At 39.8% G+C, this 24550-nt stretch overlaps 5 protein-coding genes across 6 annotated transcripts in view; 3 read left to right on the top strand and 2 right to left on the bottom strand.

Moving 5' to 3' along the window:
* Positions 1 to 1792, bottom strand: part of ppp2r2ba (protein phosphatase 2, regulatory subunit B, beta a) — a 41166-nt gene extending 39374 nt beyond the window's left edge. Inside the window, exon 1 of the mRNA XM_003445841.5 lies at positions 734 to 1792. Within this exon, the coding sequence (XP_003445889.1) occupies positions 734 to 812 (79 nt within the window). The 5' untranslated portion in view covers positions 813 to 1792. The remainder of the gene's footprint in view (positions 1 to 733) is intronic.
* An 11-nt stretch (positions 1793 to 1803) lies between these two features.
* Positions 1804 to 5455, top strand: rpl26 (ribosomal protein L26). Its single transcript, XM_003445842.5, has 4 exons — positions 1804 to 1940; positions 2618 to 2789; positions 2885 to 3025; positions 5290 to 5455. The coding sequence occupies exons 2-4, from the start codon at positions 2622 to 2624 to the stop codon at positions 5416 to 5418; spliced, it is 438 nt and encodes a 145-aa protein (XP_003445890.1). The 5' UTR covers positions 1804 to 1940; positions 2618 to 2621; the 3' UTR covers positions 5419 to 5455.
* Positions 5456 to 8167: 2712 nt separating this feature from the next.
* On the top strand, positions 8168 to 10089 carry atp6v0e1 (ATPase H+ transporting V0 subunit e1). 2 transcript variants are annotated; one of them, XM_005467972.4, is made up of 4 exons: positions 8168 to 8395; positions 8903 to 8950; positions 9527 to 9650; positions 9748 to 10089. In XM_005467972.4, the coding sequence occupies exons 1-3, from the start codon at positions 8292 to 8294 to the stop codon at positions 9618 to 9620; spliced, it is 246 nt and encodes an 81-aa protein (XP_005468029.1). In that variant the 5' UTR covers positions 8168 to 8291; the 3' UTR covers positions 9621 to 9650; positions 9748 to 10089. The 2 variants fall into 2 exon arrangements, with proteins under 2 accessions (XP_005468029.1, XP_003445891.1); XM_003445843.5 differs by having other exon boundaries at positions 8169 to 8395; positions 9745 to 10089.
* Positions 10090 to 10333: 244 nt separating this feature from the next.
* bnip1a (BCL2 interacting protein 1a) lies at positions 10334 to 14599 on the top strand. The gene is made up of 6 exons (XM_003445844.4): positions 10334 to 10489; positions 11061 to 11153; positions 11268 to 11359; positions 12663 to 12767; positions 12880 to 12998; positions 13190 to 14599. Exons 1-6 carry the CDS (start codon positions 10409 to 10411, stop codon positions 13384 to 13386), a joined length of 687 nt encoding a protein of 228 aa, XP_003445892.1. The 5' UTR covers positions 10334 to 10408; the 3' UTR covers positions 13387 to 14599.
* A 990-nt stretch (positions 14600 to 15589) lies between these two features.
* Positions 15590 to 17734, bottom strand: nkx2.5 (NK2 homeobox 5). Its single transcript, XM_003445845.5, has 2 exons — positions 17235 to 17734; positions 15590 to 16737 (listed from the first exon to the last, which is right to left on the bottom strand). The coding sequence occupies exons 1-2, from the start codon at positions 17578 to 17580 to the stop codon at positions 16124 to 16126; spliced, it is 960 nt and encodes a 319-aa protein (XP_003445893.1). The 5' UTR covers positions 17581 to 17734; the 3' UTR covers positions 15590 to 16123.
* Between the last annotated feature and the right edge of the window lie 6816 nt (positions 17735 to 24550).

Below are 24550 nucleotides of genomic sequence, written 5' to 3'. Positions count from 1 at the left end.
TGCAAAGCTAAATAATGCAATGCCTCAGTCTCCACATTATGACCTAGTAAGTGGTTGGTTATACAAACACTCAGACCCTCTTGGGCTGTGTCTGACAGCACAATCAGCAGGATTATGAAGTCATTTCTCGGTCTAACAGCATGTCAATTCGCCATTTTAACTTCAGGGACTCCAGGGGAATAACTGGAATGGGTGAATGTGAGAGGTTTGGGCGACGTGTGGAGATGCCTAGATGCTCTTGAATTAAGTGATCTAGGCAGAGTGTGAGCTGGTGAAATGAATGGGAGAACCATGAGTAAGGAGCAATGTGGGTACTTGTCATGCAACTCCACAAACTGACTTTTTCTCTTGGCATCCTGTAGGCCTGTGTGTTGACACCTTTAAAGGGAGCAAAATGCACGAGAGTGGAGTGACACTGTTTACAAGACACAGTCACACACACACACACACACACACACACACACACACACACACAGAGTCTTGGAACGCTTTCTATAATTTGCATCAGAAATCTAGATTTGAGAAAGGGCTCCTTCAACTTCATGCACAGTGTCAAATCTGCATTGGTCTGGGTTAACCCTTTGGTTAAGCCGTAGCCCTTCAAGTGGCCAGCCTAACTTCTGCACATGTGTATCATATGTGCAGCAGCCTAAAAACATTGATGTCACAAGGCTCAAACTAAGCAACTCACAGACCCGTGAAAGCCACCCCCCCGTTAAGCGTCCCACCCTACCTTCGGTGTGGCAAGTGGAGGACAGGATGGTGCTCGGAGGGCGGAAGAGATACGGGAGATAACGGGAAAAACATTTCATCTTCTTCTCCGGTGCTTGCTGACGGGTGTAGAGCGTTGCGTTGCGGGCTCCACATCCGCACTGCTGCCGCCGACAGCCAGCCACAGAGGATCCGGGGAGGTTCGGAGAGGAGGAGGGGGGAGTGAAATAGGCTCTGTCCGCGGTGCAGGGGGGCTATGACAGCATCACTTTTTCACAGCCAGGCAGGAAGGCAGGCAGGCAGTAGGCTCCGGTAGAACTGCGCTTCACCCGGGGAGCGAATAGCGCACGGTGTCAGAGCGTCTCCGCTTCGGCAGGTCGCTCCGTGTATGTGGGCGAGTTTGTCTGAGCAGGACAGGGGGTCGCTTCTGTCCTCTTATCATGGGAGGTCAATGTATGTGTGGTCTGCTGGTGTGAACACCCTCCTCGTGTTTATTTCTCAGCGTATTTGGGTTTAAATTTAAAAAAAGAGCAGGGAAAGCGCAATTACTTCGGCGGGAGCCAGGAAGTGTTTCCTTATGAATTTGGCAGTCTGTTTTATATTAAATGTAGCTAAGGGCAAATACTTTGTCTGGAAATTACACTGAATGTTTTTTTGGGGGGTGTTACCGATAGAAAATGTGTTTTGCCGATCTATTAATGCTACTCACACTTATCCCTAATGCCTAAAAGAGGGCTGTGTACTGCACAGAGCCCAGAACTTGATGAATCATAGACAAAACTTGTTTGTAAACCATGTTATCGATTAACTAAGTTTGGCGCCATCTTGTGGAAATATTTAACGTAGCGAGCAAACACAACTTATAACGTCACAAAAAACAAACCTAGTAAACATTGTTGTGCTTGTTTACTAAAAACGCCCCTGCAATTTTATAAACTAAAAATTATTACGTGGCATTGTTTAAAAAATAAAGTTGTTATGCTGAATAAAAATCTTAAAGGTCACCTTATTTTAGTCGAATTTAACTCCTCGCAGCACACGCAGCACTAAAACAAGTTCCAGTACGACGAAATTGTGTCATGTTTGCCAGACCCCTCTGTGTTTACGCTTGTGTTTATCTGTGTTATCATTTTAAACACTGACTTCTCGCGAGACTTGAGTGTGAACTAATGCCAGCGGAAGTAGTTTGCGAGTCTCTTTTCCGCCGGCCATAGAGGAGCAAAGGCAGGGTAAGAATTCTCAGCAGATGAATTCGCCAAAGTTATCGTTATCCATCCTGCTTTTAATACCACTGTGTGTCCGTATACAAGTGTAAACCCCACATATACTTCAGTACAATTAAAAATCAGTGAATATTGGCTTCGTGTTGACGATGGATTACTAAATAAACGCTGTCAGTAGTTGGTCTCCCTGTTAGGTCCTTCAGTATCCGCATGTCGGTTAGCGATAGTGAAGCAGCTCTACTCCTGGTGCTAGCCTTTAATATTTGACCTATTTTACATTCTGTAAGTGTAGTGGGCTTTTAAAAACATTTTTTGTAGAGTGTGTAGTTTGTTCAACCACTGTACCGAGTTTATGTTGCAGAAATATCCCGCTTCAGTCTGACGGCTATCTTATGCTAACTGCTTGAGCTAGCTTAATAGTCGCCTTTAAAACGTAGCACAACCTAGCCAGGTACCTAATACAGCAAAATAACACACCTAGTGGACATTCTAGGTTTGGGTTTTGGGTTCTCAGAGTTGCTTTATGTGGTGTCAGGAGAAAGTAGTGGGTTCTTTAACCCTACATTCTTATATTTTCCTTAAAACTGTAGATCCTGATCCACAATTTGAGTGGACTGTTTTGCAAGCAAGTGCAGCCTTTATCCCCTGGGTTTGTCAATGTGCTATTACTTGTTTCTTTACAGCATCATGAAGCTCAATCCCTTTGTAACATCCTCCCGTCGCAAGAACCGCAAGAGGCACTTCAATGCCCCCTCACACATCAGGAGGAAGATCATGTCTTCCCCCCTGTCTAAGGAGCTCCGCCAGAAATACAACGTGAGGTCCATGCCCATCCGCAAAGATGACGAAGTCCAGGTAATGTGGTTTGTATTGCTGAGGGGTTCTTTTTCATAGCAGATGTGCAACATGTTAGGCGGATTAGTCTGACCTGCTTGTGTATTTACATACAGGTTGTCCGTGGACACTACAAAGGCCAGCAGATTGGCAAAGTAGTCCAGGTCTACAGGAAGAAGTATGTCATCTACATCGAGCGTGTGCAGAGAGAGAAGGCCAACGGAACCACAGTCCATGTCGGCATCCACCCCAGCAAGGTGAGACATAATTGAGTAGATACTGAGTTTGTTTGAGTAGACTTGTTCTGTGGTAGTGTCACACATGGCACTTACTGTTTGTTTGTGTCAGGAAGTGGACCTGAGAGATGTAGTCTTGAGCTTTCCATGTCACAAACTCTTAAGCTGATCAACACAAATTCAATGTGGAGAGTAGCTATATAAGTATTTCTTGGGTATTTTTGGGTTCTTAGTGTGTGCTTTATCTATTGTAATTTTGAAAGTTGAGGTATTTTAGATCTTGATGTTTGTTTCTTTTCCTAAAGCTGGCTCAGAGCCCTGTTCAAGAAGCATGTTCAACAAATAAAGTATATATATAAACTTTGAGTTTAAGTCTTAGGTCTGCAACTCTTAAGCTGTGTCCACGTTGAAAACGATTGTCGTGTTGTGCCTTTTAGCAGTATTCTTCATTCTGTGGTAGTCTTTTCAGTCACTGGTCTGAAAGTCTGAGGGTTCCCACCTACTTCACATTGATAACAGTTACGTCACTCAAAGTCGCCAAATATCATTCACTTTTTATTGTGTGCTTACCAGATTGCTGTGAACTGCTAAAGATTTTGGTTCCAAAACAGCTAATCAGAGTATCTTTATTGAATTTGAGTGTTCACCTTGAGTTAAGCACATGCATGAGTAGGGAAAATGTAAAGCCATCAGAGGAGCTCTGACACCAAGATTCACCCAGAATCATAGGATCATGGGATTTCTTCATGTCTGGGTTAATGAACGGAGGGATGTTCGCTAAATCTGCTTCCATGAGTAGTGCCCCAGTCACTACTGTAGTAAACTTCAATAGCATTCAGGTGCTTGACTCTCTCATTCTGCAGTCGGACAGACTACTTGACTAGTTGTCGTTGTGTGGGACGGTAGTAGCCAAAGGTGGTGTGTGTTGTGATCTGGAGATTGTAAGCTGGTGTTATGGTTCGTCGTTGGTATACTCTCTGCACATGTATACATGTATCCACTTTCCAAAGTAAAGTGGAGTCAGATTCCTTACTTGTGTGCACAAACAAAATAAGGGTGACTCTGATGTTTCTGATTCTGCTCATTGCACTTCAACGCCACCTTAGACCCATTTAAATATGGATGCTGGGTGCTGTCCAATCGCTGTAGTCTGCTCCTAAATTGATAAGTTTTCAAGACTCGATCACTGCATTAGTGCTGGTAAAGAAAAATCCAAAACAAGTAAACATTTTTATTGTGCAGAATAATTCAACTGCTGTGGTAGTATCCCGCTGTGCTATTGGGAAATCCCTATGTTCCTGAAGTTGATTTATCAAGGGACCAACCCACTCACACTTGTCTCCAGTGAGGCTGCAGTGTTTTAACAAAAAAAAAAAAAATAAGAGGAAAAAAAAAGGAACCTTTACAACAAGCCCAAATGACACCAAAACTCAGTATGCACCAGCAGCTCACTAAGGGCTATGAGGGTGCCATCAGTCCTTCTGTCTGCAGACTTCCTTTGTGGACAGTGTAGGATTACTAGATAAAAGATGATGCCACATCTAAGCCAGACTTCAGGTTTCTATATTACACATGTGTAAAGCTGCCTGTTCGGCTAAGATTTGCTGCTAACTAATTATGATGACTTAATCCTGCTCCCGGGTGCACGCCCTAAACTCTGATTACAGGTAGACTGAGAGAAATTTCACTTGGTTTTTGACACAGTGTTTCATCGTACTCTGACACTTGGTATTTTGAGCACTGAAGTTGAAAAATCAAAGTAAAAGTGACCAAATAACATTTTGTGGAGTGCAGTTGTTCTAGTTTAGCTGGATTATAGATTTTTTTTTTTCTTTTTTGAAAATTTGCTGATGCTGTTCAGTTCTAAATTACAGTGTAATGCATTAAACTACCAAAAAACCTCTTTCTGTCAGTTCTGTAAATCTGTAAACACTGGTGGACAGCTGAAGCAAGTACAGAGCTAATGGGAGAGCATGTGACATCTTAGATGCGGAACATTGGTAATTTAGGAAGAATTGAGATTATATTTGAATTTCAGCATATCTCTTTTAATTCAAATTTTTTAGTTTGTTTTTTAATATTTTAACATAAACTGGAAAAGCAAGATTTTCCTTGTACATTTGGGGGAAAAAAATCCTTGGTTACAAAAACAGTGGGGAACTTTTCAATTATTAAGCAATGTGTTTTTGTGTAATTTTATTAAAGAGATTTGAGGATAATTTCAGACATATTGCTATCCGTGAGAGAATACATGTTTGTTTACCAAGATGTTTTTGTGCCTGCAGGTGGTCATCACCAGGCTAAAGCTGGACAAAGACCGTAAGAAGATCCTGGAGCGCAAGGCCAAGTCTCGCGCTGATGGAAAGGAGAAGGGCAAATACAAGGAGGAGACCATTGAGAAGATGCAGGAGTGAAAATGATCTTTTGCTATCAATAAACTCTGTAAATGGACCTCATGTTGTCTGTCATATTTTCATTGTAACGCCCTAAACTCGGGAATGTTTTTTAGTATTTTATTTTAAACATGCTTGCCTTGTTTATGGAAATTAACACTTGGGTATACTGTATGCCATCAAAGTCATGTTCAAATCTCTAAACAGCACACTGCATTACAAGGAATGTAATGAATTGGCCAGTGCTGCTGACCAATTCATTCATTTTCCAGAGAATGAGTAAAATTGTCACATTCAAAGGAGAATTAAATCAGATTAATTTATCTTCACTGACAAAATGGCATCCAACAACTTTAATGTTAATAAATTAACAAAAAATAGTAATGAGTTCTTCACATTTTTATTTTAGTGTTACAAACAAGCTGTGGCCAAAATTGCGTGATTTTATCATTAAAATATGTTCAAGGTGAACTACACAAAGAAATGTTCTTTAATTGCGCAAATGAGTGTAGTTTTGTTACAGGCAAGGAAATTCACGTGACTGACTATACACCACCTCAGCTTCTATGTTGATTTTACTATGAAATGAAGTGAAAATCCAAAATACTGCAAGAAACAAAAAAATATATCAAAGCATTTAAGCAGAATTATGGAAACCCAGCGTTTGCTCTAACAGATCCAGATTAATATACTTTATGGATCCTGCAAAGAAAATTACTTTTACAGCAGCAGGATAAAGAATAAAAATGAAATCTTATGTCCTGACAGGTGTGTTCACCTGTCACAGAAGAAGAGCTGTTTTATAGAGAACAGTAGGAAACCATTTTGGTTTTAAACAAGCTGATGAATGAGCTCTGCTGCCTCTGCAGAGAGGACTGCGATGACCGTGATGGGTTGTCCATGATGGACAGCAGGTAATTCAGTGACCTCTTGCTCTTCACTGAATGCCTCTGGGTTCTTGCTGCCATCTCCGACAGTGTTCAAAAGACAAGAAGAAAAAAATAGATTTTGCAAGAAATTTTACATTAAATTTAGCAAAATTCTACTGAAAAAGTGAAACTTTTATATGATAAAGACTCATTACATGCAAAGTGAGCTATTTCAAGCCTTTATTTGTTATAATTGTGTTGATCGTGGCTTACAGCTTGTGAAAACCCCAAATTCAAAAGCTCAGAATATTAATATTAATAATACCTTTATTAATATTAATAATACCTTTCACAATATTCTTAATATTGTGAAAAGGTCGAGTTGTAGGCTCAAAGTGTCCCACTCTGATTAGCTAATTAATCCAAAACATCTCCAAAGGGTTCCTGAGCCTTTAAATAGTTTCTCGGTCTGGTTCAGTAGGAATCACAATTATGGGGAAGACTGCTGATCTGACAGTTGTGCAGAAAACCATAATTGTCATCCTTCACAAGGAGGGAAAGCCTCAAAAGGTAATTGCAAAAGAAGTTGGATGTTCCCAAATTGCTGTATCAATGCACATTAACAGAAAGTTATGTGGAAGGGAAAGGTTTGGAAGAAAAAGGTGCACAACCAGCAGGGATGACCAGAGCCTGGAGAGCATTGTCAGGAAAAGGTCATTCAAAAGTGTGGGGGACCTTCACAAGGAGTGGACTGAGGCTGGAGTTGGTGCATCAAGAGCCACCAGACACAGACGGATCCTGGACATGGGCTTCAAATGTCATATTTCTCTTGTCAAGTCGCTCCTGAACAATAACGTCAGAATTGTCTTACCTTGGCTAAAGAAAAAAAGAACTGGTCTGTTGCTCAGTGGTCCAAAGTCCTCTTTTGTGATGAGAGTAAATTTTGCATCTCATTTGGAAACCAAGGTCTCAGAATCTGGAGGAAGAATGGAGAGGCACACAATCCAGGATGCTTGAAGTCCAGTGTGAAGTTTCCACAGTCTGTGTTAATTTGGGGAGCCATGCTGGTGTTGGTCCACTGTGCTTTATTGAGTCCAGAGTCAATGCAGCTGTTGAAGCTGAAGCTGACTTCATTTTCCAGCAGGACTTGGCACCCGCCCACACCTACAAACGTACCAAAACCTGGTTCAATAGATTCTCTATGGGGCTTTGCCAAGAGAAAGATGAGTGCCGTGAGACTGAACAATGCAGAAGAGCTGAAGGCTGCTATTGAAGCATCCTGGTCTTCGATAACACCTCAGCAGTGCCACAGGCTGACGGAATCCATGCCATGCTGCATTGATGCAGTAATTCATGCAAAAGGAGCCCAAAAGAAGTACTGAGTACATATGCATGATTATACTTTTCAGAGGTCTGACATTTCTCTATTTAAAATCCTTGTTTTATTGATTTCATGTAATATTAAAAATTTCTGAGCTTTTGAATTTGGGTTTTTCATAAGTTGTAAGCAATGATCAACAAAATTGTAATAAATAAAGGCTTGAAATATCTAAAAGGTAAAACTATATTAGTTTCACCTTTTAAGTAGGATTACTGAAATAAATGAACTTTTGCTCGACATTCTAATTTTTCGAGTTTCACCTGTATAACAATGTGTAAATTCATATACTATTTTTCACGTTAATGAGAGAAATGTAGTAATAGAAATAAACATAAATATGGCACAGTTTGTCTTACAGTTTGTCATACAGTTTTTCATTTTATGCATATGGAATATAACCACAAATTAAAGTTGGGTTAAAACGAAAATACTTTTCCCCATTTATTTAATTTCAGAGTTAATGAAAATGTTTCACAACACAAGCACTTTGAAATTTGCAGCGCAGTCCCTCCACTTCCTCCTCCTCTGGTTCACAGTCATGTGATACGTGTTGCCTTCTCCGTGTCGTCGTCGTCGGCTGGGCAGCATAAAGTTAGTTGAAAGTTTATACCTCTGAAGTCTTGTGTTTTTAGACTAAGTTCACAATGGCAGTAACTTCGTTTGCGATCGCGATTTCCGTGATGACTGTGTTCTGGGGTATTGTTGGAGGAGTTGTGCCTTGGTTTATCCCCAAAGGACCAAACAGAGGGTAAGTTGGTTAGCTTCGCTGTAGCCTCCGGCTGGCTATAACGAGTTTACGGAAGGTTTTTATGTCAACGTTGTATTATTTTCTTAGTTTTTATACAAACAGGTGAAGTGTGCGTGAGCTAAATTTACTGTTAGCGTTGTGTAAAGCTGTTTATTACACTTACATATCACTTTTAAACCCTGTTAGCTACTCTAGTTACTAAAAGTTAAGAGTTAGCTAACTAAAGCTAATTTTACTCTGGCTTCTTGCTAAAGTTCCTCACATCCCCTGGCAGTGAATCCTGCTCTTGTATTTGAGTACATAATACGACCATTAATGGATTCAGTGTCTGGAAAATATGCCAAAGTCAGTACAACTTCCTTTATTTGTTTGTTTTTCAGTTGCATCACGAGACCCGGCTCGTGAATGACGATGAATGGCTGGATGTGTTTTAAATCCAGAAACTCACAGACATTAAATATTAGATGTGCTGTTTATATATTTAAAATGTATATTATTTTCCCACAGTGTGATAGTGACGATGCTGGTGCTAACTGCAGTCTGCTGTTACCTTTTGTAAGTATTCACCATCCTGATCCCTTTTTTTTCCACAGGCACACAGGCACACACACACACACACACACACACACACAGGGGTACTATATTTAACTAAAAACAATAGAGGAAGCCTGCAATGAATCAGGCCTATAATATAAATGGCTGAAGTGAGTAGTCTGTTAAATATAAGAGGAGAACTATCTTCCTGATAGGCGATTAATTCATTTGGATGATAACAAATTGGTCCTCTTCCGTTGCTCCAAGTTAATTGATGCACGTTGCTTGAAAATAAAGCAGACTATGCATATCTTATTTCAGTCATAAATTATTTACATTTACAGTTTTGAATGCAATGGTGTTATGTTGCATGCCGGTAGACAAAAGGGGGCAGCATAGTCACAGTAGTGTTGCAGCCATGTGAGGTTAATCTCCCAAATGACCCCCAATATGGCTTGATGCTGTTTAGAATAAACCTAGGAGCTGGTTGCAGTGTCGTGACAAACCGTGGTGTTCATTCAAGATGACATTTTTATTAGAGATTATGAAGTGAGTGTTTTGTTTGTGATCTTGATGGTGTCTTCTCTGTTCACTCAGCTGGTTGATAGCCATTCTGTCCCAGTTGAACCCGCTGTTTGGGCCTAGCCTGTCCAAGGATATTATTTGGTACCTCCGCTATCACTGGCCTTAATTTGCCTTTCTGGGGCTCCCAACCCTTAAGGTAAGCTTAAGACTATACCTACATGCTACTTTTACTTAATATATTAATACTTGGATGCATTTCCTCTAATATTGTGTTATTATTCTCTCGGCAGCAGAGGACCTTACAGTGGTGCACACCAGTGGATGTTTGCCATTGTAGAGATCAGTTGTCCCCAATTGCCTTAAAACCCTGAACCCTGTGTGATTATTGAGTGGCACCGGTGCCTTGTTTATATAATGACTCCCAAAGGGCTGTGAGATCTGTGTGGATGTGCTGTGGCCTAAATTAAAGTAACATTTCCTTGTTGCAGTTTTGTTAATATATTAAACTCATTGTGTTCAACAATATTGTTAGCATGAATGGCAGTTGTTGTGTGAGTGTGTTTATGTGTGAAGTTTGTGTCGGCTGGTTCATCAGATAATTAATAAATGAATAAATAAAAAAAATTCATCCATAATTGTTGTTGGTTGTATTTATATAACTTTTCAAATATAAAAGTGTTCATTTCTACATAATTATGTTGACAGTCATTTACACATTAAACACATTTATGAAGATTTTCATTGAGCTTAGAAAAGTGATTTTGTTTGTTTGTTTGTTTTGTTTTTTATTTTAGTTTAGTCTGGAAAAAAAATGACCTCATAAAACATTTTTAATGCAGTCATTACTGATAACGACGTTTTTGCTTAACAAAACACGTCAAACGGCGACGTTGACGTACGGACTTCAAATTGGCCTCCTTGCTTTCCGTAGCTCCAGCCGGCTACGTTGGCAACATGGCGTCGTCAGATGTCCACGTCCGAATATGCGAACAAGAAATACTCAAATATGACTTGGAAATTAAAGCTCTCATCCAGGTGCGAATATTTCTTTGGTAAGACTTCTTAGTGCTGCGACAGGACACGTTATTTTTTGAGCGTGTCACATAACGGAGTTGTATTAACTTGGCCTGAGGTGTAGCGACCGTCTCCGAAAGCCTAACAGCTCCTTTTTGTAGGAGAGAGCTGGCCAAGAGGCTAAGAAATATTTCTGATATTTCTGATTTCTTTATTTTATGTTTTTAAATCCTCTTGACTATAACCTGTTTATTGGTTGTAAAAAAATCAATCTATCTTTCAGGCAGCAGGTATTTAGATGTTAAATAATTTTAAACACAGCATTAACTTAACTTATGCACCTAAATAAAAATGTACCTTCATTAATCTTTTTCAAGTATTCAGTGGGCAGAAAAGCAATTCAATAAAACGCACGGAAAAAGTGAAAATAGTTAAAAGATGAGGAGGAGGTCTAAAACAATGCGAATTCTACAGTTGAGCTTGAGAAAGCAGTATTAATATGCAGAACAGCTGTCGTTTCAACATGTAAACAGTACCAGCAGTGTAGCAATGAAATGTCATGACTTTTATCCTTGGTTCAACATTTTACCAGGATATCAGCGAGTGCACAGGCCCTCAAAGCAAGCTGACAGAATTAAATGGAGAAGTGAAAAAGAACTTCCTCAGCTTAAGACTACGGATTCAGGTGAGAGATTTTCCATACATCACATAATCCCAATTAATAGACTGTGCATCGGTCGCTTGAACTTTTCTTTTCATATAATTGTAAGCCCTTGTCGTTGTTTTGCTTCCGTGTTAGGACTTGGAGCAGATGGCAATGGAGCAGGACAAAGAGTCAGACAAGCAAGCCTTAATGACTCAGGTAGAAGGCCACAGAAAACAGATGCTCAGGTAATGTCTTTAACACACTTTAACACTTTAAAGAGACTTTCCTATCTTGGTATCTCTGACACACCGCTAGCCTGGTTCCAATCATATCTCCTTAACCGCTCCCAGTTTATTCAACTGAAATTTTTCCGCTCTCGTCTATTCCCAGTCACTTCTGGTGTACCCCAAGGCCCAGTCTTAGGCCCTCTTCTCTTTATAATATATATCCTCCCTCTTGGTATCATTTTCTGTAAATTTGATCTTCATTTTCACTGTTTTGCTGATGACACCCAGTTATATCTCTCCTGCAGGCGTGATCACTCCCATCTTCTTCCCTTACAGAATGCTTATCCAAATTAAAATCCTGGTTCAGCTCTAATTTTCTAAAGCTCAATGAGGATAAGACCTCCTTATTGGTGCTAAATCCAACCTATTGAAGGCAAATCATTTCTCACTCACTATTGATAACTCCACAGTTTTCCCTTCACCTCAGGTTAAGAGCCTGGGTGTCATCCTAGACAGTTCACTATCCTATAAATCTCACATCAATAATCTCACCCATTCTGCCTATTTCCATCTACAGATTACGTCCTTCTCTTTCCACCCAGTCTATGTCCATTCTTGTTCATAGTCTCGTTATCTCCTGCATTGAGTATTGTAATTCCCTCTTACATGGTCTCACCCAAAAATCCGTCCATAAGCTTCAACTGGTTCAAAACTCTGCTGCCCGCATTATTACCAGAACGCCCTCCTACCAGCACGTCACCCCCGTTCTTCAGATACTTCACTGGCTCCCTGTGAAATTCCAGATAGTGTACAAATTTCTTCTGCTCACCTTTAAGGCCCTTCATAACCTTGCTCCTCCTTACCTTTCTGATCTGTTAAGCACTACTTCTTCTGCCTGCTCACTTCGATCTTCTTCTTCTATCCAGCTAGCTGTGCCTTCTTTCCGCCTCACCACCATGGGAAGCAGAGCTTTCAGTTGCCCTGTTTCCAGGCTGTGGAACTCTCTACTCCCAGATATAAGGAACATTGGTTCTCTCTCCCGGTTTAAATCCCAACTCAAAACCCATCTGTTCAATTCTGCATATTTACTGTGAACTAATTGTTTTATTTTATCATTTGCTTTTTGTTTTTTATTGGTCTTCGTTGGCATTGTTCTATTATAAGTTTTATTCTATTGTTAAGTGTTCTTGGGTGTCTTGAAAGGCACTTTTAAATAAAATGTATTATTATTATTATTATTATTATTATTATTATTATTATTATTGTTAAAAGCTTACTTACTAAAAAAGTTTATTAATTTTGTTTTTTGTATTTTTCGCAGTAACCAGACAACCTGGAGGAAAGCCAACCTGGCCAGCAAACTTACAGTCGACAACATGGAAAAGCAGGCCCTTCTTAATGGAGCTGATGATTCTGTGAGACAGAGGTGAACTGAAGATTGCCCTAATATTTAAAGACCACTAAACCTCAACTTTGCATTTAAGCAACTTTTGCTCTTATGTGATGCATTCAGTTTGCATGCATTCTTTCTAATTCAGGAAGATGACCAAAGAGGGTCTGGCCCAGACCACCAGCGACATCACCGAAAATCTTATGAGCATCAGCCGAATGATGGCCCAGCAAGTTCAGCAGAGCGAGGACACCATAACATCACTAGGTTGGTGAATGAACAGTATCCTGTTGTTTTGTTATACTTGTTTAATTTTAAATGTCATTAAAGCATTCTTGTTTACTCAGAGTAATTTAACAGGTTACACTGTGTTAATGCACACACTCGGGATATAATGTCTATTTATATTAGTGACAAATGTGTAGCCCCACATTTTTTTTTTTCTTTTCTGTTTAAAGCAACCTCCTCCAGAACGATCCAAGAGACAAATGATGAGTTTAAGACCATGACAGGGACCATTCAGATTGGGAGAAAACTCATCACCAAGTACAACCGGAGGGAGCTCACCGACAAGCTGCTCATCTTCCTGGCGTTAGCTCTGTTCCTCGCAACAGTCCTCTACATCCTAAAGAAGAGACTGTTCCCCTTCCTGTAGACCAGAAGGGTTCTCCCGTGAGCATGAATGGTACTTTCCATAGTCAGTGGGAATGATTTAAACAACTCTGAATGCTGCGTGCCATGCTAGACGCATTACGGCGTCTGCATGGCGGAATGCGAACTGCTTACTTGACTGAACAGAGACGCTGCTGAGAGTGAAATATTGTCCACGCAGAGGGAGAGCGACCTACAGGCCTGCAGCTCAGAGGCAGACTAAAGGAAAAAAATTCTTTTGGCTTCAGGATGTAAAACGTGTCTTTGTATGAGGGAAATTTATTTGCTGATTATTATGAAACATGAAATATGGTACAGTATGAGGATTATCATGGTTTCATTTGGAAAAGAAAAGTAATTTTTAGCTTCAACAGTTTTTTATTGGCAAGTCAATCACTGAACTATTAAAGTAGCATGCAATGCTATTAATTACTGTTAATTCAAGGCAAAAAATGCTATGTAATGACATTATATTACAGACATATATATTTGTTTTTATGTCACTAGTGGAAACCAAGCCGTTTACCACGATCCAGTTTCCCATAATTACTGTCAATAACGTTCCAGCTTTATATGTAAATGCTATTTGTCGGAATGCACTGTGCATTACTGTACTCCGTAATCATTAATTACTGTTGTTTATGTGAAAAGAATATTTAAGTACTTTTTAACTTTATTATGATTCAGGCTCAATTGCACTCACTCCTCACTGTGTTTTCCTACTTGAACAGCACTCGTAGGGTGTATATACACTTCTAACTGTCTCTGTGTTTATTCACTTGGCATGCAAATCAAAGTAAAAAAAAAAAACCTTTATTAAGTGTAAGACTGGATGCAGTCTGCTCCGTCTCTGCCGGTGTAAATGCAGCCGTGGCTCTGCAGCAGAGCAGAAAAGCTCCGAAAAGCACCAGCAATTTTCACACTGGCAGAGATAGGACTGCATGCAGCCCTGCCTTTCTTCAGATAAGACCCGGAAAAGCAGACTATTCCCTCTCCCTTTCCAACGTGAGTGGAGGGTGAGGGGGAGGGATATTTTTAGGTTTGTGTGGCGCTGTTATCTGACGTTCCCTTTTCAACACCACAGAGGAGAGGGTGGCCAGAGAAGCCACATGACCTTGCCACCCTTTGAGCAATTGCCTGGCATTGCCATTTCATTTTTATTATTTGTAAATGTCATCGCTAATTATTAATAAACACAATGGCTCCCGTCTTCTTTAGTGTGTCTCAAATGCGCATTTGTGACTGTATTGTTTACAGTAAGATAGCAGACAATAGAGTATGTGTGGAGAGACCTGAGAGATGCCTAAGCATCTCTTACTTGTGTAAAGTGGCGGCAGTTGGACAGAGCCAATTTCCAGTCTGTTCGTATAGCCGCACACTTAGACAAAGCCTTTGGCTCTCTGTCAAGCAAATTGGGCCATTCTTGCATTTAGCACCAAGATACCGACAATTGAGTGTTTGGGTTTGTATCTGGATAAGTGGGCAGAGGTCTCTGAAGGGTACACGACACCACACTGATGGTGTAAACACGGGGATCAGGTGGCTAATGGGAGACCTCAGCAACTCCACATTCATTTGGTAAATTTGACTTTATAGAGCTTTGGTATCTTTAGTATTTAATACATACTTCATTTTGATACTGGGTGTGTGTTCAGCTGAAGAGTAACAGCTGTAACAGCTGTGTTACAATAAAAATGACAAAATTACAGTAATTTTCAGTAATCCAGTGTACTGTCCATAAATAGTTGCATATCTTTGATCTGGTCACACCTTATATTTGCCACCATGTTTCCAAGTTCAGGGAAAAAGACTATTGACTTTTAGGAATAAAGAGAAGATGAAGAAATAATTCATATAAAATTTATCTACATAAAAAACAGATCATTCGTTTCAGGGTTTCCTTATTGGAACCCAGTTTGATACATTTTAAAAGGTCAAGGTCACGGCTAGTCAAAGCAACCTTATAAACACATGTAAAAAGTACATGTGGCTGACAGTGGGTTGTAAAAGAAAATGTAAACATTTAACAACCCTTTTACCTTGTTGAAGCGTACTGAATGAAGCTTTCTAATAGGTACTTGAGCAGTTTAACCATCTGTCAAACCATGGGTTGGTTTGACAGATGTCAGGTTTTTTATTTTATTTCTATGCATGTTTAGCAGTATGTAACCCACAGGTGTGTATTCTATGTGCTGTTAAAATTATAGTTTTTTATTGGATGATTTAATTGAATTCGTGTGGGGGGTTTTGTGATGTACAGTTAGATAACAGAGCTAAAACAGACACGATGAGGATGTGGTTGTATGTTAAAAATTTTAATAATAATAATAATGGTAGTAACAATAACAATATAGAATATATATACAATTATATCATATAATTAAGTTGTAAATTGTTTAGTTTTCCACCGAAAATACATTTGGTAGAAAGAAATCTGTAATAACCACCTTAAACAAGGTATGGAAAAATAGAAAGTGAAATCTGGCTATTTTTAAAATTAAAAAATGGCATTTATTATTTTGTTTTTCGCTCAAATTAAATGTGCGCTGAAAATAACTGAAAATGTAACACGTTTAGACAAAAACTGGTGCTGAACTCAAACGGAAAATACGAGAAATAATTCATCAAATATAACTAAATTACACAAACTCCTCAATGTTTTAATTCGTTGGTATACACGCATGCAGTCATAAAATCCTATTAAGGTAAATTAGCTTCTTTTTTTCTTCTTCTTCTCTTGTTTACCACGTCCTAATGCCGTGTAAGGAAGACACCCCGTTACTGGAGGGGTATGTGTTCTGGACGTTACTGAAATCTCCTACCCCAAAGTTCATGTAATTGCCATTGCTGGAGGTTCCTTGCATAGTCTGCATTGCAGCTGCGGGGTAATTGCATGCATAGTTCGTGTTGCAGCTGGAGCCGGTGTAGTTGCTGAAGGCTGTGTAGTTGTTATAACTAAAATGGTTAATGTGACCCATACTGTAGGAAGGATTGTAGGTGGTCGCGTCACCCGCGAGACAGGGCTTCCCATCCCTCACCAGCACCGGCACCGACACCCTCCTGGGCGGCGGCAGGGACACCATCTCCAGGCTCTGGTCCTGCTTCTGCCGCTTGCACTTGTACCTCCTGTTCTGGAACCAGATCTTCACCTGCGTCGGGGTGAGTTTGAGAACCCCAGCGAGGTGATCTCTCTCCGGGGCCGAAAGGTACCGCTGCTGTTTGAAGCGGCGCTCCAGCTCATACACCTGCGCCTGGGAGAAGAGGACCCGGGGCTTCCTGCGCCTCCGAGGCTTGGGCCTGTCCTGATCCTCGGCCTTTATGTCCTCCACAGACTCTGACGGAACACTGAACTCATCTGATTAAGGCAAACACAGACAGAAAAAGCACAGAGAAATAACTGAATTATAATTCTTCCCGGTTTTAGAATTTGTATTTTTATATATATATTTATTTTGCGCTGTTATAACGATTATAATAATTGGCACAGGTTAGGGCAGATCGCCCCGGCCATCCGTGCGGCCGATCGTGCGTAGTATGATTTACGCACAATGATTTATGATTTGTAATTTCATACCAAAGATGTCAATAATAGTTTTATTTTGTTACATTTTTCAAAATGATTTTCAAATCAATATTAAAGTTCACCAACTTTCATTTATGTTTACATTTCAGGTTTAATTTTATGCCCTTTGTCCAGCAGCCCCTGTTTTTCTTGTATACTTTCTTGTGGTACGTATTACTTTAGTTAAGAAAACATTAAGAGAATCTGTCATTATTCAAATCAAGCGTATGAGCATCCAGGCCTAGGTTTAGTGAGCCTCCAAACTAAAGACAATTCTTTCTTCAGCTCACCTTTTCTTCTTTTCCCCTCAAACGCATCAGATTTTCCATCCTTATCTATTTCCATCTCCATGAGGGATTTGCCATAAAAGGTAGAAGCAAAGTTAAGTGCATTGCCTCTGCCGGCTCTGGAGTCGTGTGTGTCCTCTACATACAGCGAGGCGGCGGTGGACGAGATGTCCCGGAGAGGCTCCTGCTTCATTCGGCCCAGCATACAGGAGGAGGAGGATGTCGCCACGGTGCAGCAGTCCATGCGAGAACAAACGTCCAAAGAAGACGCCAGAACGTCATGAGTCTGCTCCAAGTTTAATATATCCTTAACAGAGAAGGGAGTGGACGTGCTGGGGCTGGGAAACATTGCCAAAAACCAGAAAAAGAAAAATAATCTGTTAATCTGTCACATGGAGGCCAAAAAGAAGTCACCAAAAAACTTTCCTTCTTGATAGTGTTTACTGGATTTACATATAAGTTTGGTAGACCGGACTGTTCTTGAGTGAAGTGTGCATTTTGAATGTCAACTCTGACTCCAAACTTTTTTCTTGGCCCCTCTCTCTCCCTCCTTTCAGTGACGCAGAGAATGAGGGAGGGACGGGGGGATCCAGTGGGACCCTGAGCTCTGGTACTCCCATATAATGACGTAAAGTGATGTCTGGTAGGCTGTATGTTAGGCCTGATGTTGGTCATAGGCCCATCTCTTAATTTGCAGCAAAGTAGCCTACTTAACCAGCCTTTATACTCTGGCCAGAACAAATAGGACTGCTGTAAATATTCCACTAAATCAGTACATCATTTCATCCTGTTGGAGAAACACACCTTATTGTGCTTTGATTGGGAATGTCACTGGTTTATAAAGCTTCTAAATTAAGTACCCATCTCGCCGGATAGTGTTTAGCACTGCTGTAATCCATTACGCAAAATACAAGCGCCTTTCAAGCTCCGGATGTTTATACAGGTCTTTAAGTACCAAATAAATAATTTATCTGACATACACATCAAAAACTTGCATTAGCGACCACTGAGTTGCATTGTTTAGCTTTCTGGGAGGAATCAAAATCCATTAATGCGCCTAGATGGTCGTCCGCGCGTGTGTGTTTGGGGTGTCGGCCCGTGGCTCTTCCGAGGGGAAACAGAGCAGACAAGCGTCAAGAAGGAGGGAAGCAGACAACAGGTTGGGTCCCTGAACACGGAACCTGAAACCAGGAGTGACACACTCTGCTGTCTGCCTCTGAGAGATTTTTGGAGACGCTGTCTGTCTTATCGGGACGTGATAACAGATGACAACAAGCTCCCACCCAAGCTGCAGGCCAGGTTATCCTAAAAAGTGTCATGTGTGACACTTTTGTCTTATGGCAGTCAGAAAGCCCCAGTTCATTCAGCTGGGTTTAAATTTTCTGTGCATCTCCTCTGTCCTGTTAAATACAGGCGCACTGAGATATCAATTAAACATACAATCAGTGAGTTCTTAATTTAACAATGATAATGTGGGATATGACTTCAGCTGTCAGCAGTGAAATGAAGAACTGTGCGTAATGACGCGTAACCTACATGGGTTTCCCCTCGCACCGTTGGCACTAAACCTCCTATTAATGCCTGTGGAGACGGTCACAGGAGACAGACAGTATTATCGTTTGTTTTATCTTCAGCGTTTAGCGCAGCCACGGGGTAAATGGGTCCCCCGTCTCCGATCCAGCGATTGTGTTTATAGTTTTAAAGACTATTTGTGCGCCTCGCGAGCTGATGAATGGCCATAAAATCTTTCTCGGGCCCAGCGAGAGTCAACACTGGCCCGGCTCTTGTCGTAATAATTGGTTAAATAAAGTAAACGGGCTTCGGGGAGGCTCAGGACGTGAGGGAAATGTTTTCGACATGATTGATTTAGACTGCCCATTCGCAAGTAGAATGAACGTTTCCCCATTTTTATGGGATTAATTGCAAAAAAGAGATGCAAAGAAAGGAGCCATATACTGATGCAGAATTAAGTGAAACTCTCAGTCCTACTGGATACTAACTTATTCTGTCAACTGTAAATTGGACATGACAGGTCTGGCATGTGTTTCATATCCCTAATGCTTCGTCCTGCAGAAGCCCCGCGGTCCCCTTTGACCTGTCTTTCTGCAGCACATCTCCAGCTCAGATAAAGCTTCAGATAAGGTTGCTTAAAAACTTCCGCTGCAGGAACGTGTGGGTATTTTGAGGGTTGTGTGTTAGAGGGAGGCTCACTGCGTGTGTGTGTGTGTGTGTGTGTGTGTGTGAGAGAGAGAGAGAGAGAGAAAGAGAGATAGCAGGATTTTGTGGGGTCTTAGACCGTGGGCTGGTACTCTCTGGCCTCGAGGCTGGATAATTTAAATCCTCTAACTGGCTGATTATTTGCGCTTTGCTATATAATCGTTAACAATTAGATTACACTTTCCCCGTTAGCTTTATTGTTCCACATGTCAGAATATTGCAGTGGTGGACAGATTAGACCGATCCAATTAAAAATTGTTCTTCAGCTGACCTTAGCTGTGCGTGCATGTATATAAAGTCATGTTTATTTTATGAACGTTGAATGTACTAATGTAAATAACTTCATAAGTCAGTGATGAAAACAAATGACATTTCTAGGAATTCTTCAAATAAAATAAAATTCAACATTTTATTGAAATTTGTGAGTCCGAAGACTTGTTATCCTTTAATGTTGGGAAGAAAAAAGAAATAGTATAATCTACATTATATATTTATGATATTTTACCAACTATATTATATTCTATAATTTATCTGTTTTTCCAGTGGTTAAGTTAAAACAAAAAAGGATCCAAAACAAAAAACCCACAGAAAGTACTGTCAATACATGTAAATATGCACAAATATGTGGTCGGTTCTGAACAGTGCTTATTGAAAGACTTATTAAAAAAATACAAAGCAATGATATACAAAAACTGTATTACTGTGCAAAAGTTTATGTCAGCGTCTGAACAGTCATACTCAGCAGGAAGACAGCAGCCCCAAACATACAAGAGAACAATGTCTGCGGGACATTTGGACTGCTCCATGCAGAGGCCAGATCTCAACATCATAGTCAGTCTGGGATTATGTGAAGAGAGTGAAGACAATGAGAAATTGTGGCAAAGCTTTCCAAACTGCTTGGGATAACCTCCTTACCGAAAACCTTTGAAAACACTTTTTAGGAGAAATGGGTCCTTCTTTTTTCTTCTTTTTTTCTTTAAGGGAAAGGTTTGTGACACTGCATCAGCTTAGTTTTTAAAAAATATATTTTATATAGCTTATTATTAAGCTTTATGCGATTATATGATGTTTATTAATAAATACAAAATGTTCATGTTATTATTTTTAAATGCATCCTAATTATACATGTAGAGTATGAAACATTTACATAGCAATGTACCCAAGTTTACACACTACATACACATAAATGCAAATCTTTGTGAGGGACTGAAATCAAATCAAACTTTTGTGTTACTTGTTAGAAATAAAGGCTGAGAAAAGTGAATTAGTGTGGTGACTTTAACATGGAGGCTCTACCAAAGTACAATCGGCAGTCAGAACAGCAACACACCCGAGTTCATACAGAGGTAAGCAATGGATGATACCGAACTCTGTAACAGCTCTAAACTTCTTTGAAAGCTGCCATTTAATTAGGGGATTTCTGCTGTAAATGTAAATGTGAAACAATAATTTACATGAAGAAAAAAAGAGAAAAAGTATCATTGTTTTGTTTATTTTCTTTCTAGAGAATTATTTATTTAATTGAAAAAAAGCTCCTTCAAAAAATTTGGAATGTAAATTTGTCATAGTCTTTTGTCATATTTTCCAATTATTAACATTTTCATTACAGTTACATTTTCCTACTGTTACAGAAATGAAAACAATAAGTGACTTTTCCTATAGGAAGAAAACATATCTCCTAGTGTGATACAAGTCAAAATCAAACTAATCCAACCAACCATCTAAGCACACAACAGCAGTGTATACCGCTCTAAAGGAGAATACTTTCAGCAAAAATCCATCAGTTTCACATGAACAGCAGTCAGGTTAGATTTGTAAACCATTAAAAAACATTGAACTGAATATCTTCAAAGTCCCAAGGCTCAGAGTTAGTTAAACTGAAATTTTGTGTTTAACTTTTTTATGCACAGAAATTATAATTGTAAAGAATTAAATTTCATATAAAGCTCACTTAGGCTGCTCCACCCTGAACTTATATGTCACTTTTTAAGGTAATTCATCATAAATGATGACTGAATTTCGAACTGCAGTTTTTTTTCCAAAACATTTAAACACATCTCCAGAAATGTGGCTCCGTTTTTCAAAACGATTTTCTCAAAAATCCGCACACCTCTTAGCAAATAAAACAGCTCTCAACGTTGTGCCCTCTCTTCTCAAAACGAATTTCTTGCACCAAAACAACAGCCTACGTTCAGCAATTTTATGTCTGTGTCTTTCAGACCATCAAATAAACAGTGATGTGATCAATTCAAATCTTTGTTTTAGCTTAACGGGGCAATGCTACGTATTTACATACATATACGATTGAATGGTTCTTCCAATTGAGATGAACGGATGCAACATGAGTGAAACTAATTGGTAATCAGGGTGTTGTATGCCTGTGTTTGGAGATGTGCAAAACCTCCACAATGTTATTTGAGTGAGACCAGTGGAACTGTGCTTTGGGTTAGGGTGTTGATAAATGAGTTTCCATTTTCAGAACTGTGTGCACAGTTGCATTTTTTCTGTGTATAAAATATGTATCTCCTTAAAATTCAAATTACAGCTAAGCCCTAAAGTATTTTTCTTCTCCCGGTCTTAATATAACACATCACGGTTCTTGTGTGGCCCAGAAGACCTACAGTGTCAGATGCAGCTGAAATTCATATCACCACCTGTTTTTCCATCCTTCTTTTCAAGACTTCATTACATATTATGTTTCCTAGTGTACTTTCTTCTTCCCCCCATGTATAACCCATAATGGGTTATACAGTCCAATTTGCTTCCAGTTCAAGGTCAGGTCTTGGCAACTGCACTCTCATGCTGTGTCTCCATCTACGCTGCACCCTGGATGTTTCTCATAACATAAGTAAAAGAAGGGGACCTGACTATTATGTAGATATTACGGGTGTGGTTTACTGATCAATAAGTCAAATCTAATTCTGTCTATCTCTTAATTTTGAGCTCTAAGACCTCCGTGTGGTTCCGACAAGAAACCAAAAACCTGCTTGGTGTCATGATGAAGTGGGTTTTTATTAGCAAATTAAAGCAATAGAAGTCATGCTGTTGCAGGGATCATTCAGGGGTCAACACTGTCTCATTCATCAAGTGACACAAGTGTAACCATAAGCATCCGCTGATCCGGATTCAGGTTGTTGTAACTGGAAACTATCTGAATATGGCAGTGATGTTGAGTGCCATCTGTCTGTGGATCATTTATCTTTTTTTGTGATGGAGAGAGCAGCATCCCCTTTATCTACCCTCCATCCTCCCACCCTCCTCCCCCATCCCTCATACACACTCCCCAGGTCATGTTCATAAGCTTGGCATAGCTTCACACAATCTTTTGCTGGGTTCAAGGTCATGTTCGAGCCCCCAGGGGACATAAGAGGATGGATCTAACTCTGCGCCTAATTTAGTTTTGTCTACGGCCCTTCACAGCTGATGTTTGAGGTCAGTAGTGGGATACTGTGTTGTAGCTTATGAGCTGATGAATGGATTTTAAATGGGCAGATTGTGCTTTGCTGACATATACAGATTGTACATGCTACAGTGATTTTAATGGGGGTAATCCAGCAGTTTAGTACAGCACTTCCATAAATTTGGAAGACTTATGAGCAGTAAAACAGTTTAGGAGCCACTTCTAAACTTATGCACTTATTTCTGCAACCAAATCCTTTTTAACATCCCTCATATTTTTACATTTTATTTATTAGACATCTGTTTCACAAGTTCCCTCCAGAGTCATAAAAAGGGTTATCTTGTCACACTTGTTCGGCTGTCATTTTTTTGTTTGCTTGTTTATTTGTTTCTCTTTTTCACTTGTCTTATTTCATGTCCATTCTGACCAAGAGTGATTTCCTGCACTGTTTACCTGCTGTCACAGTTTTTCTTTGTTTATTTCTTGCTAGTGTATTTTGCTTGCACCCACCCACCCACCAGGTTTGCAGTCCTTTCCTGGTGTTCATGTCATTGTTTTGTCTTCTGGATTCTCCCTTACCCTCCTCCCTTCCTGCTGCCTGACAGTTTTTGGACCGACTTTTTGTCACTGCTGAGCCATGCCTTTGAAACCTATGTTGCCTTCACCAACTGTTAAGACTGTCCAGCGACCCGGTGACACAGGAAGTTTTAGCTGCAAAAACAGCCTAGACTGCCTGTTATAATTAGTCTAAATAAATCTGTTTTCTTTTCTTGTAACCAAGAAGAGATTTCTTAGTAACACAAGATTTTACATTTCATAGCAAAGTGCTTCTTGAGTAAAAATGTCCTGAATAAAATAAAATAAAATAAAATAAAATAAAATAAAATAAAATAAAATAAAATAAAATAAAATAATAAACACTATCCCCCTGACCTGATCAGTTTGAATGACTTATTTAGTGTTATCATGAAAACTGGCCACAGGGGGGCAGCATCACATAGTACTTACTAACTGTCGCACATCAACATCATATTGTTTATCTAAATAAACACATGACATATTTTATCTTATACTCAAGTCAAATTTAAATTAGATTTTTTTCTTTTTAAACCCAAATTGTTGGAAATTTCTGAATGCAGGGTGGATCAACATCTACAGCCCTGTTCCTTAAAATCTCCCTCTGTGCTGTGTAAAATATGGGATTCTGTATAGAAGTGTATTTGTCTGATCTGAATTCTGCGTAAATTATGTATTAGGAGCTATATTACTCCCCTAATGTTTATAAATATATATGAATTCTGTGTTGTCCCTTCTTTAAATATTAGTTTTCTTGATCTTCAGCTCATGAGTCCTCAAGTGAACTGGGACCGACTATGTGCCCCGAGGTTTGTAGGGTCTCACTGCCAACCAGTTTGTGCTGCATCAGCTGCCATTGCTTTATGGTCCTTAAATTACCCAGAGTTTACCGAGCCAAGTTCACATGTTGAGTAGTCTGTTTTTCACACCACTAGAGTTCACCAAGAAATGAGGTAAGAGCATTGCTAATAGGCTAAATGACCGACATTAGAATAAGTCTTGTTGGTACAGCTTGAGTTACACACATGGCTAAATGCATGAAAATTCATGTGGAGACAAAGAGCGCCGGTCTCTCTGCACGTTGGTGGTCAAGGATGAGTGATCTGCCACCCATCAGATCCTGATA

The sequence above is a fragment of the Oreochromis niloticus genome, linkage group LG2 (assembly GCF_001858045.2).
Source record: "Oreochromis niloticus isolate F11D_XX linkage group LG2, O_niloticus_UMD_NMBU, whole genome shotgun sequence".
Lineage (NCBI taxonomy): Eukaryota > Metazoa > Chordata > Actinopteri > Cichliformes > Cichlidae > Oreochromis > Oreochromis niloticus.
This window is presented reverse-complemented; position numbering and strand designations above follow the sequence as displayed.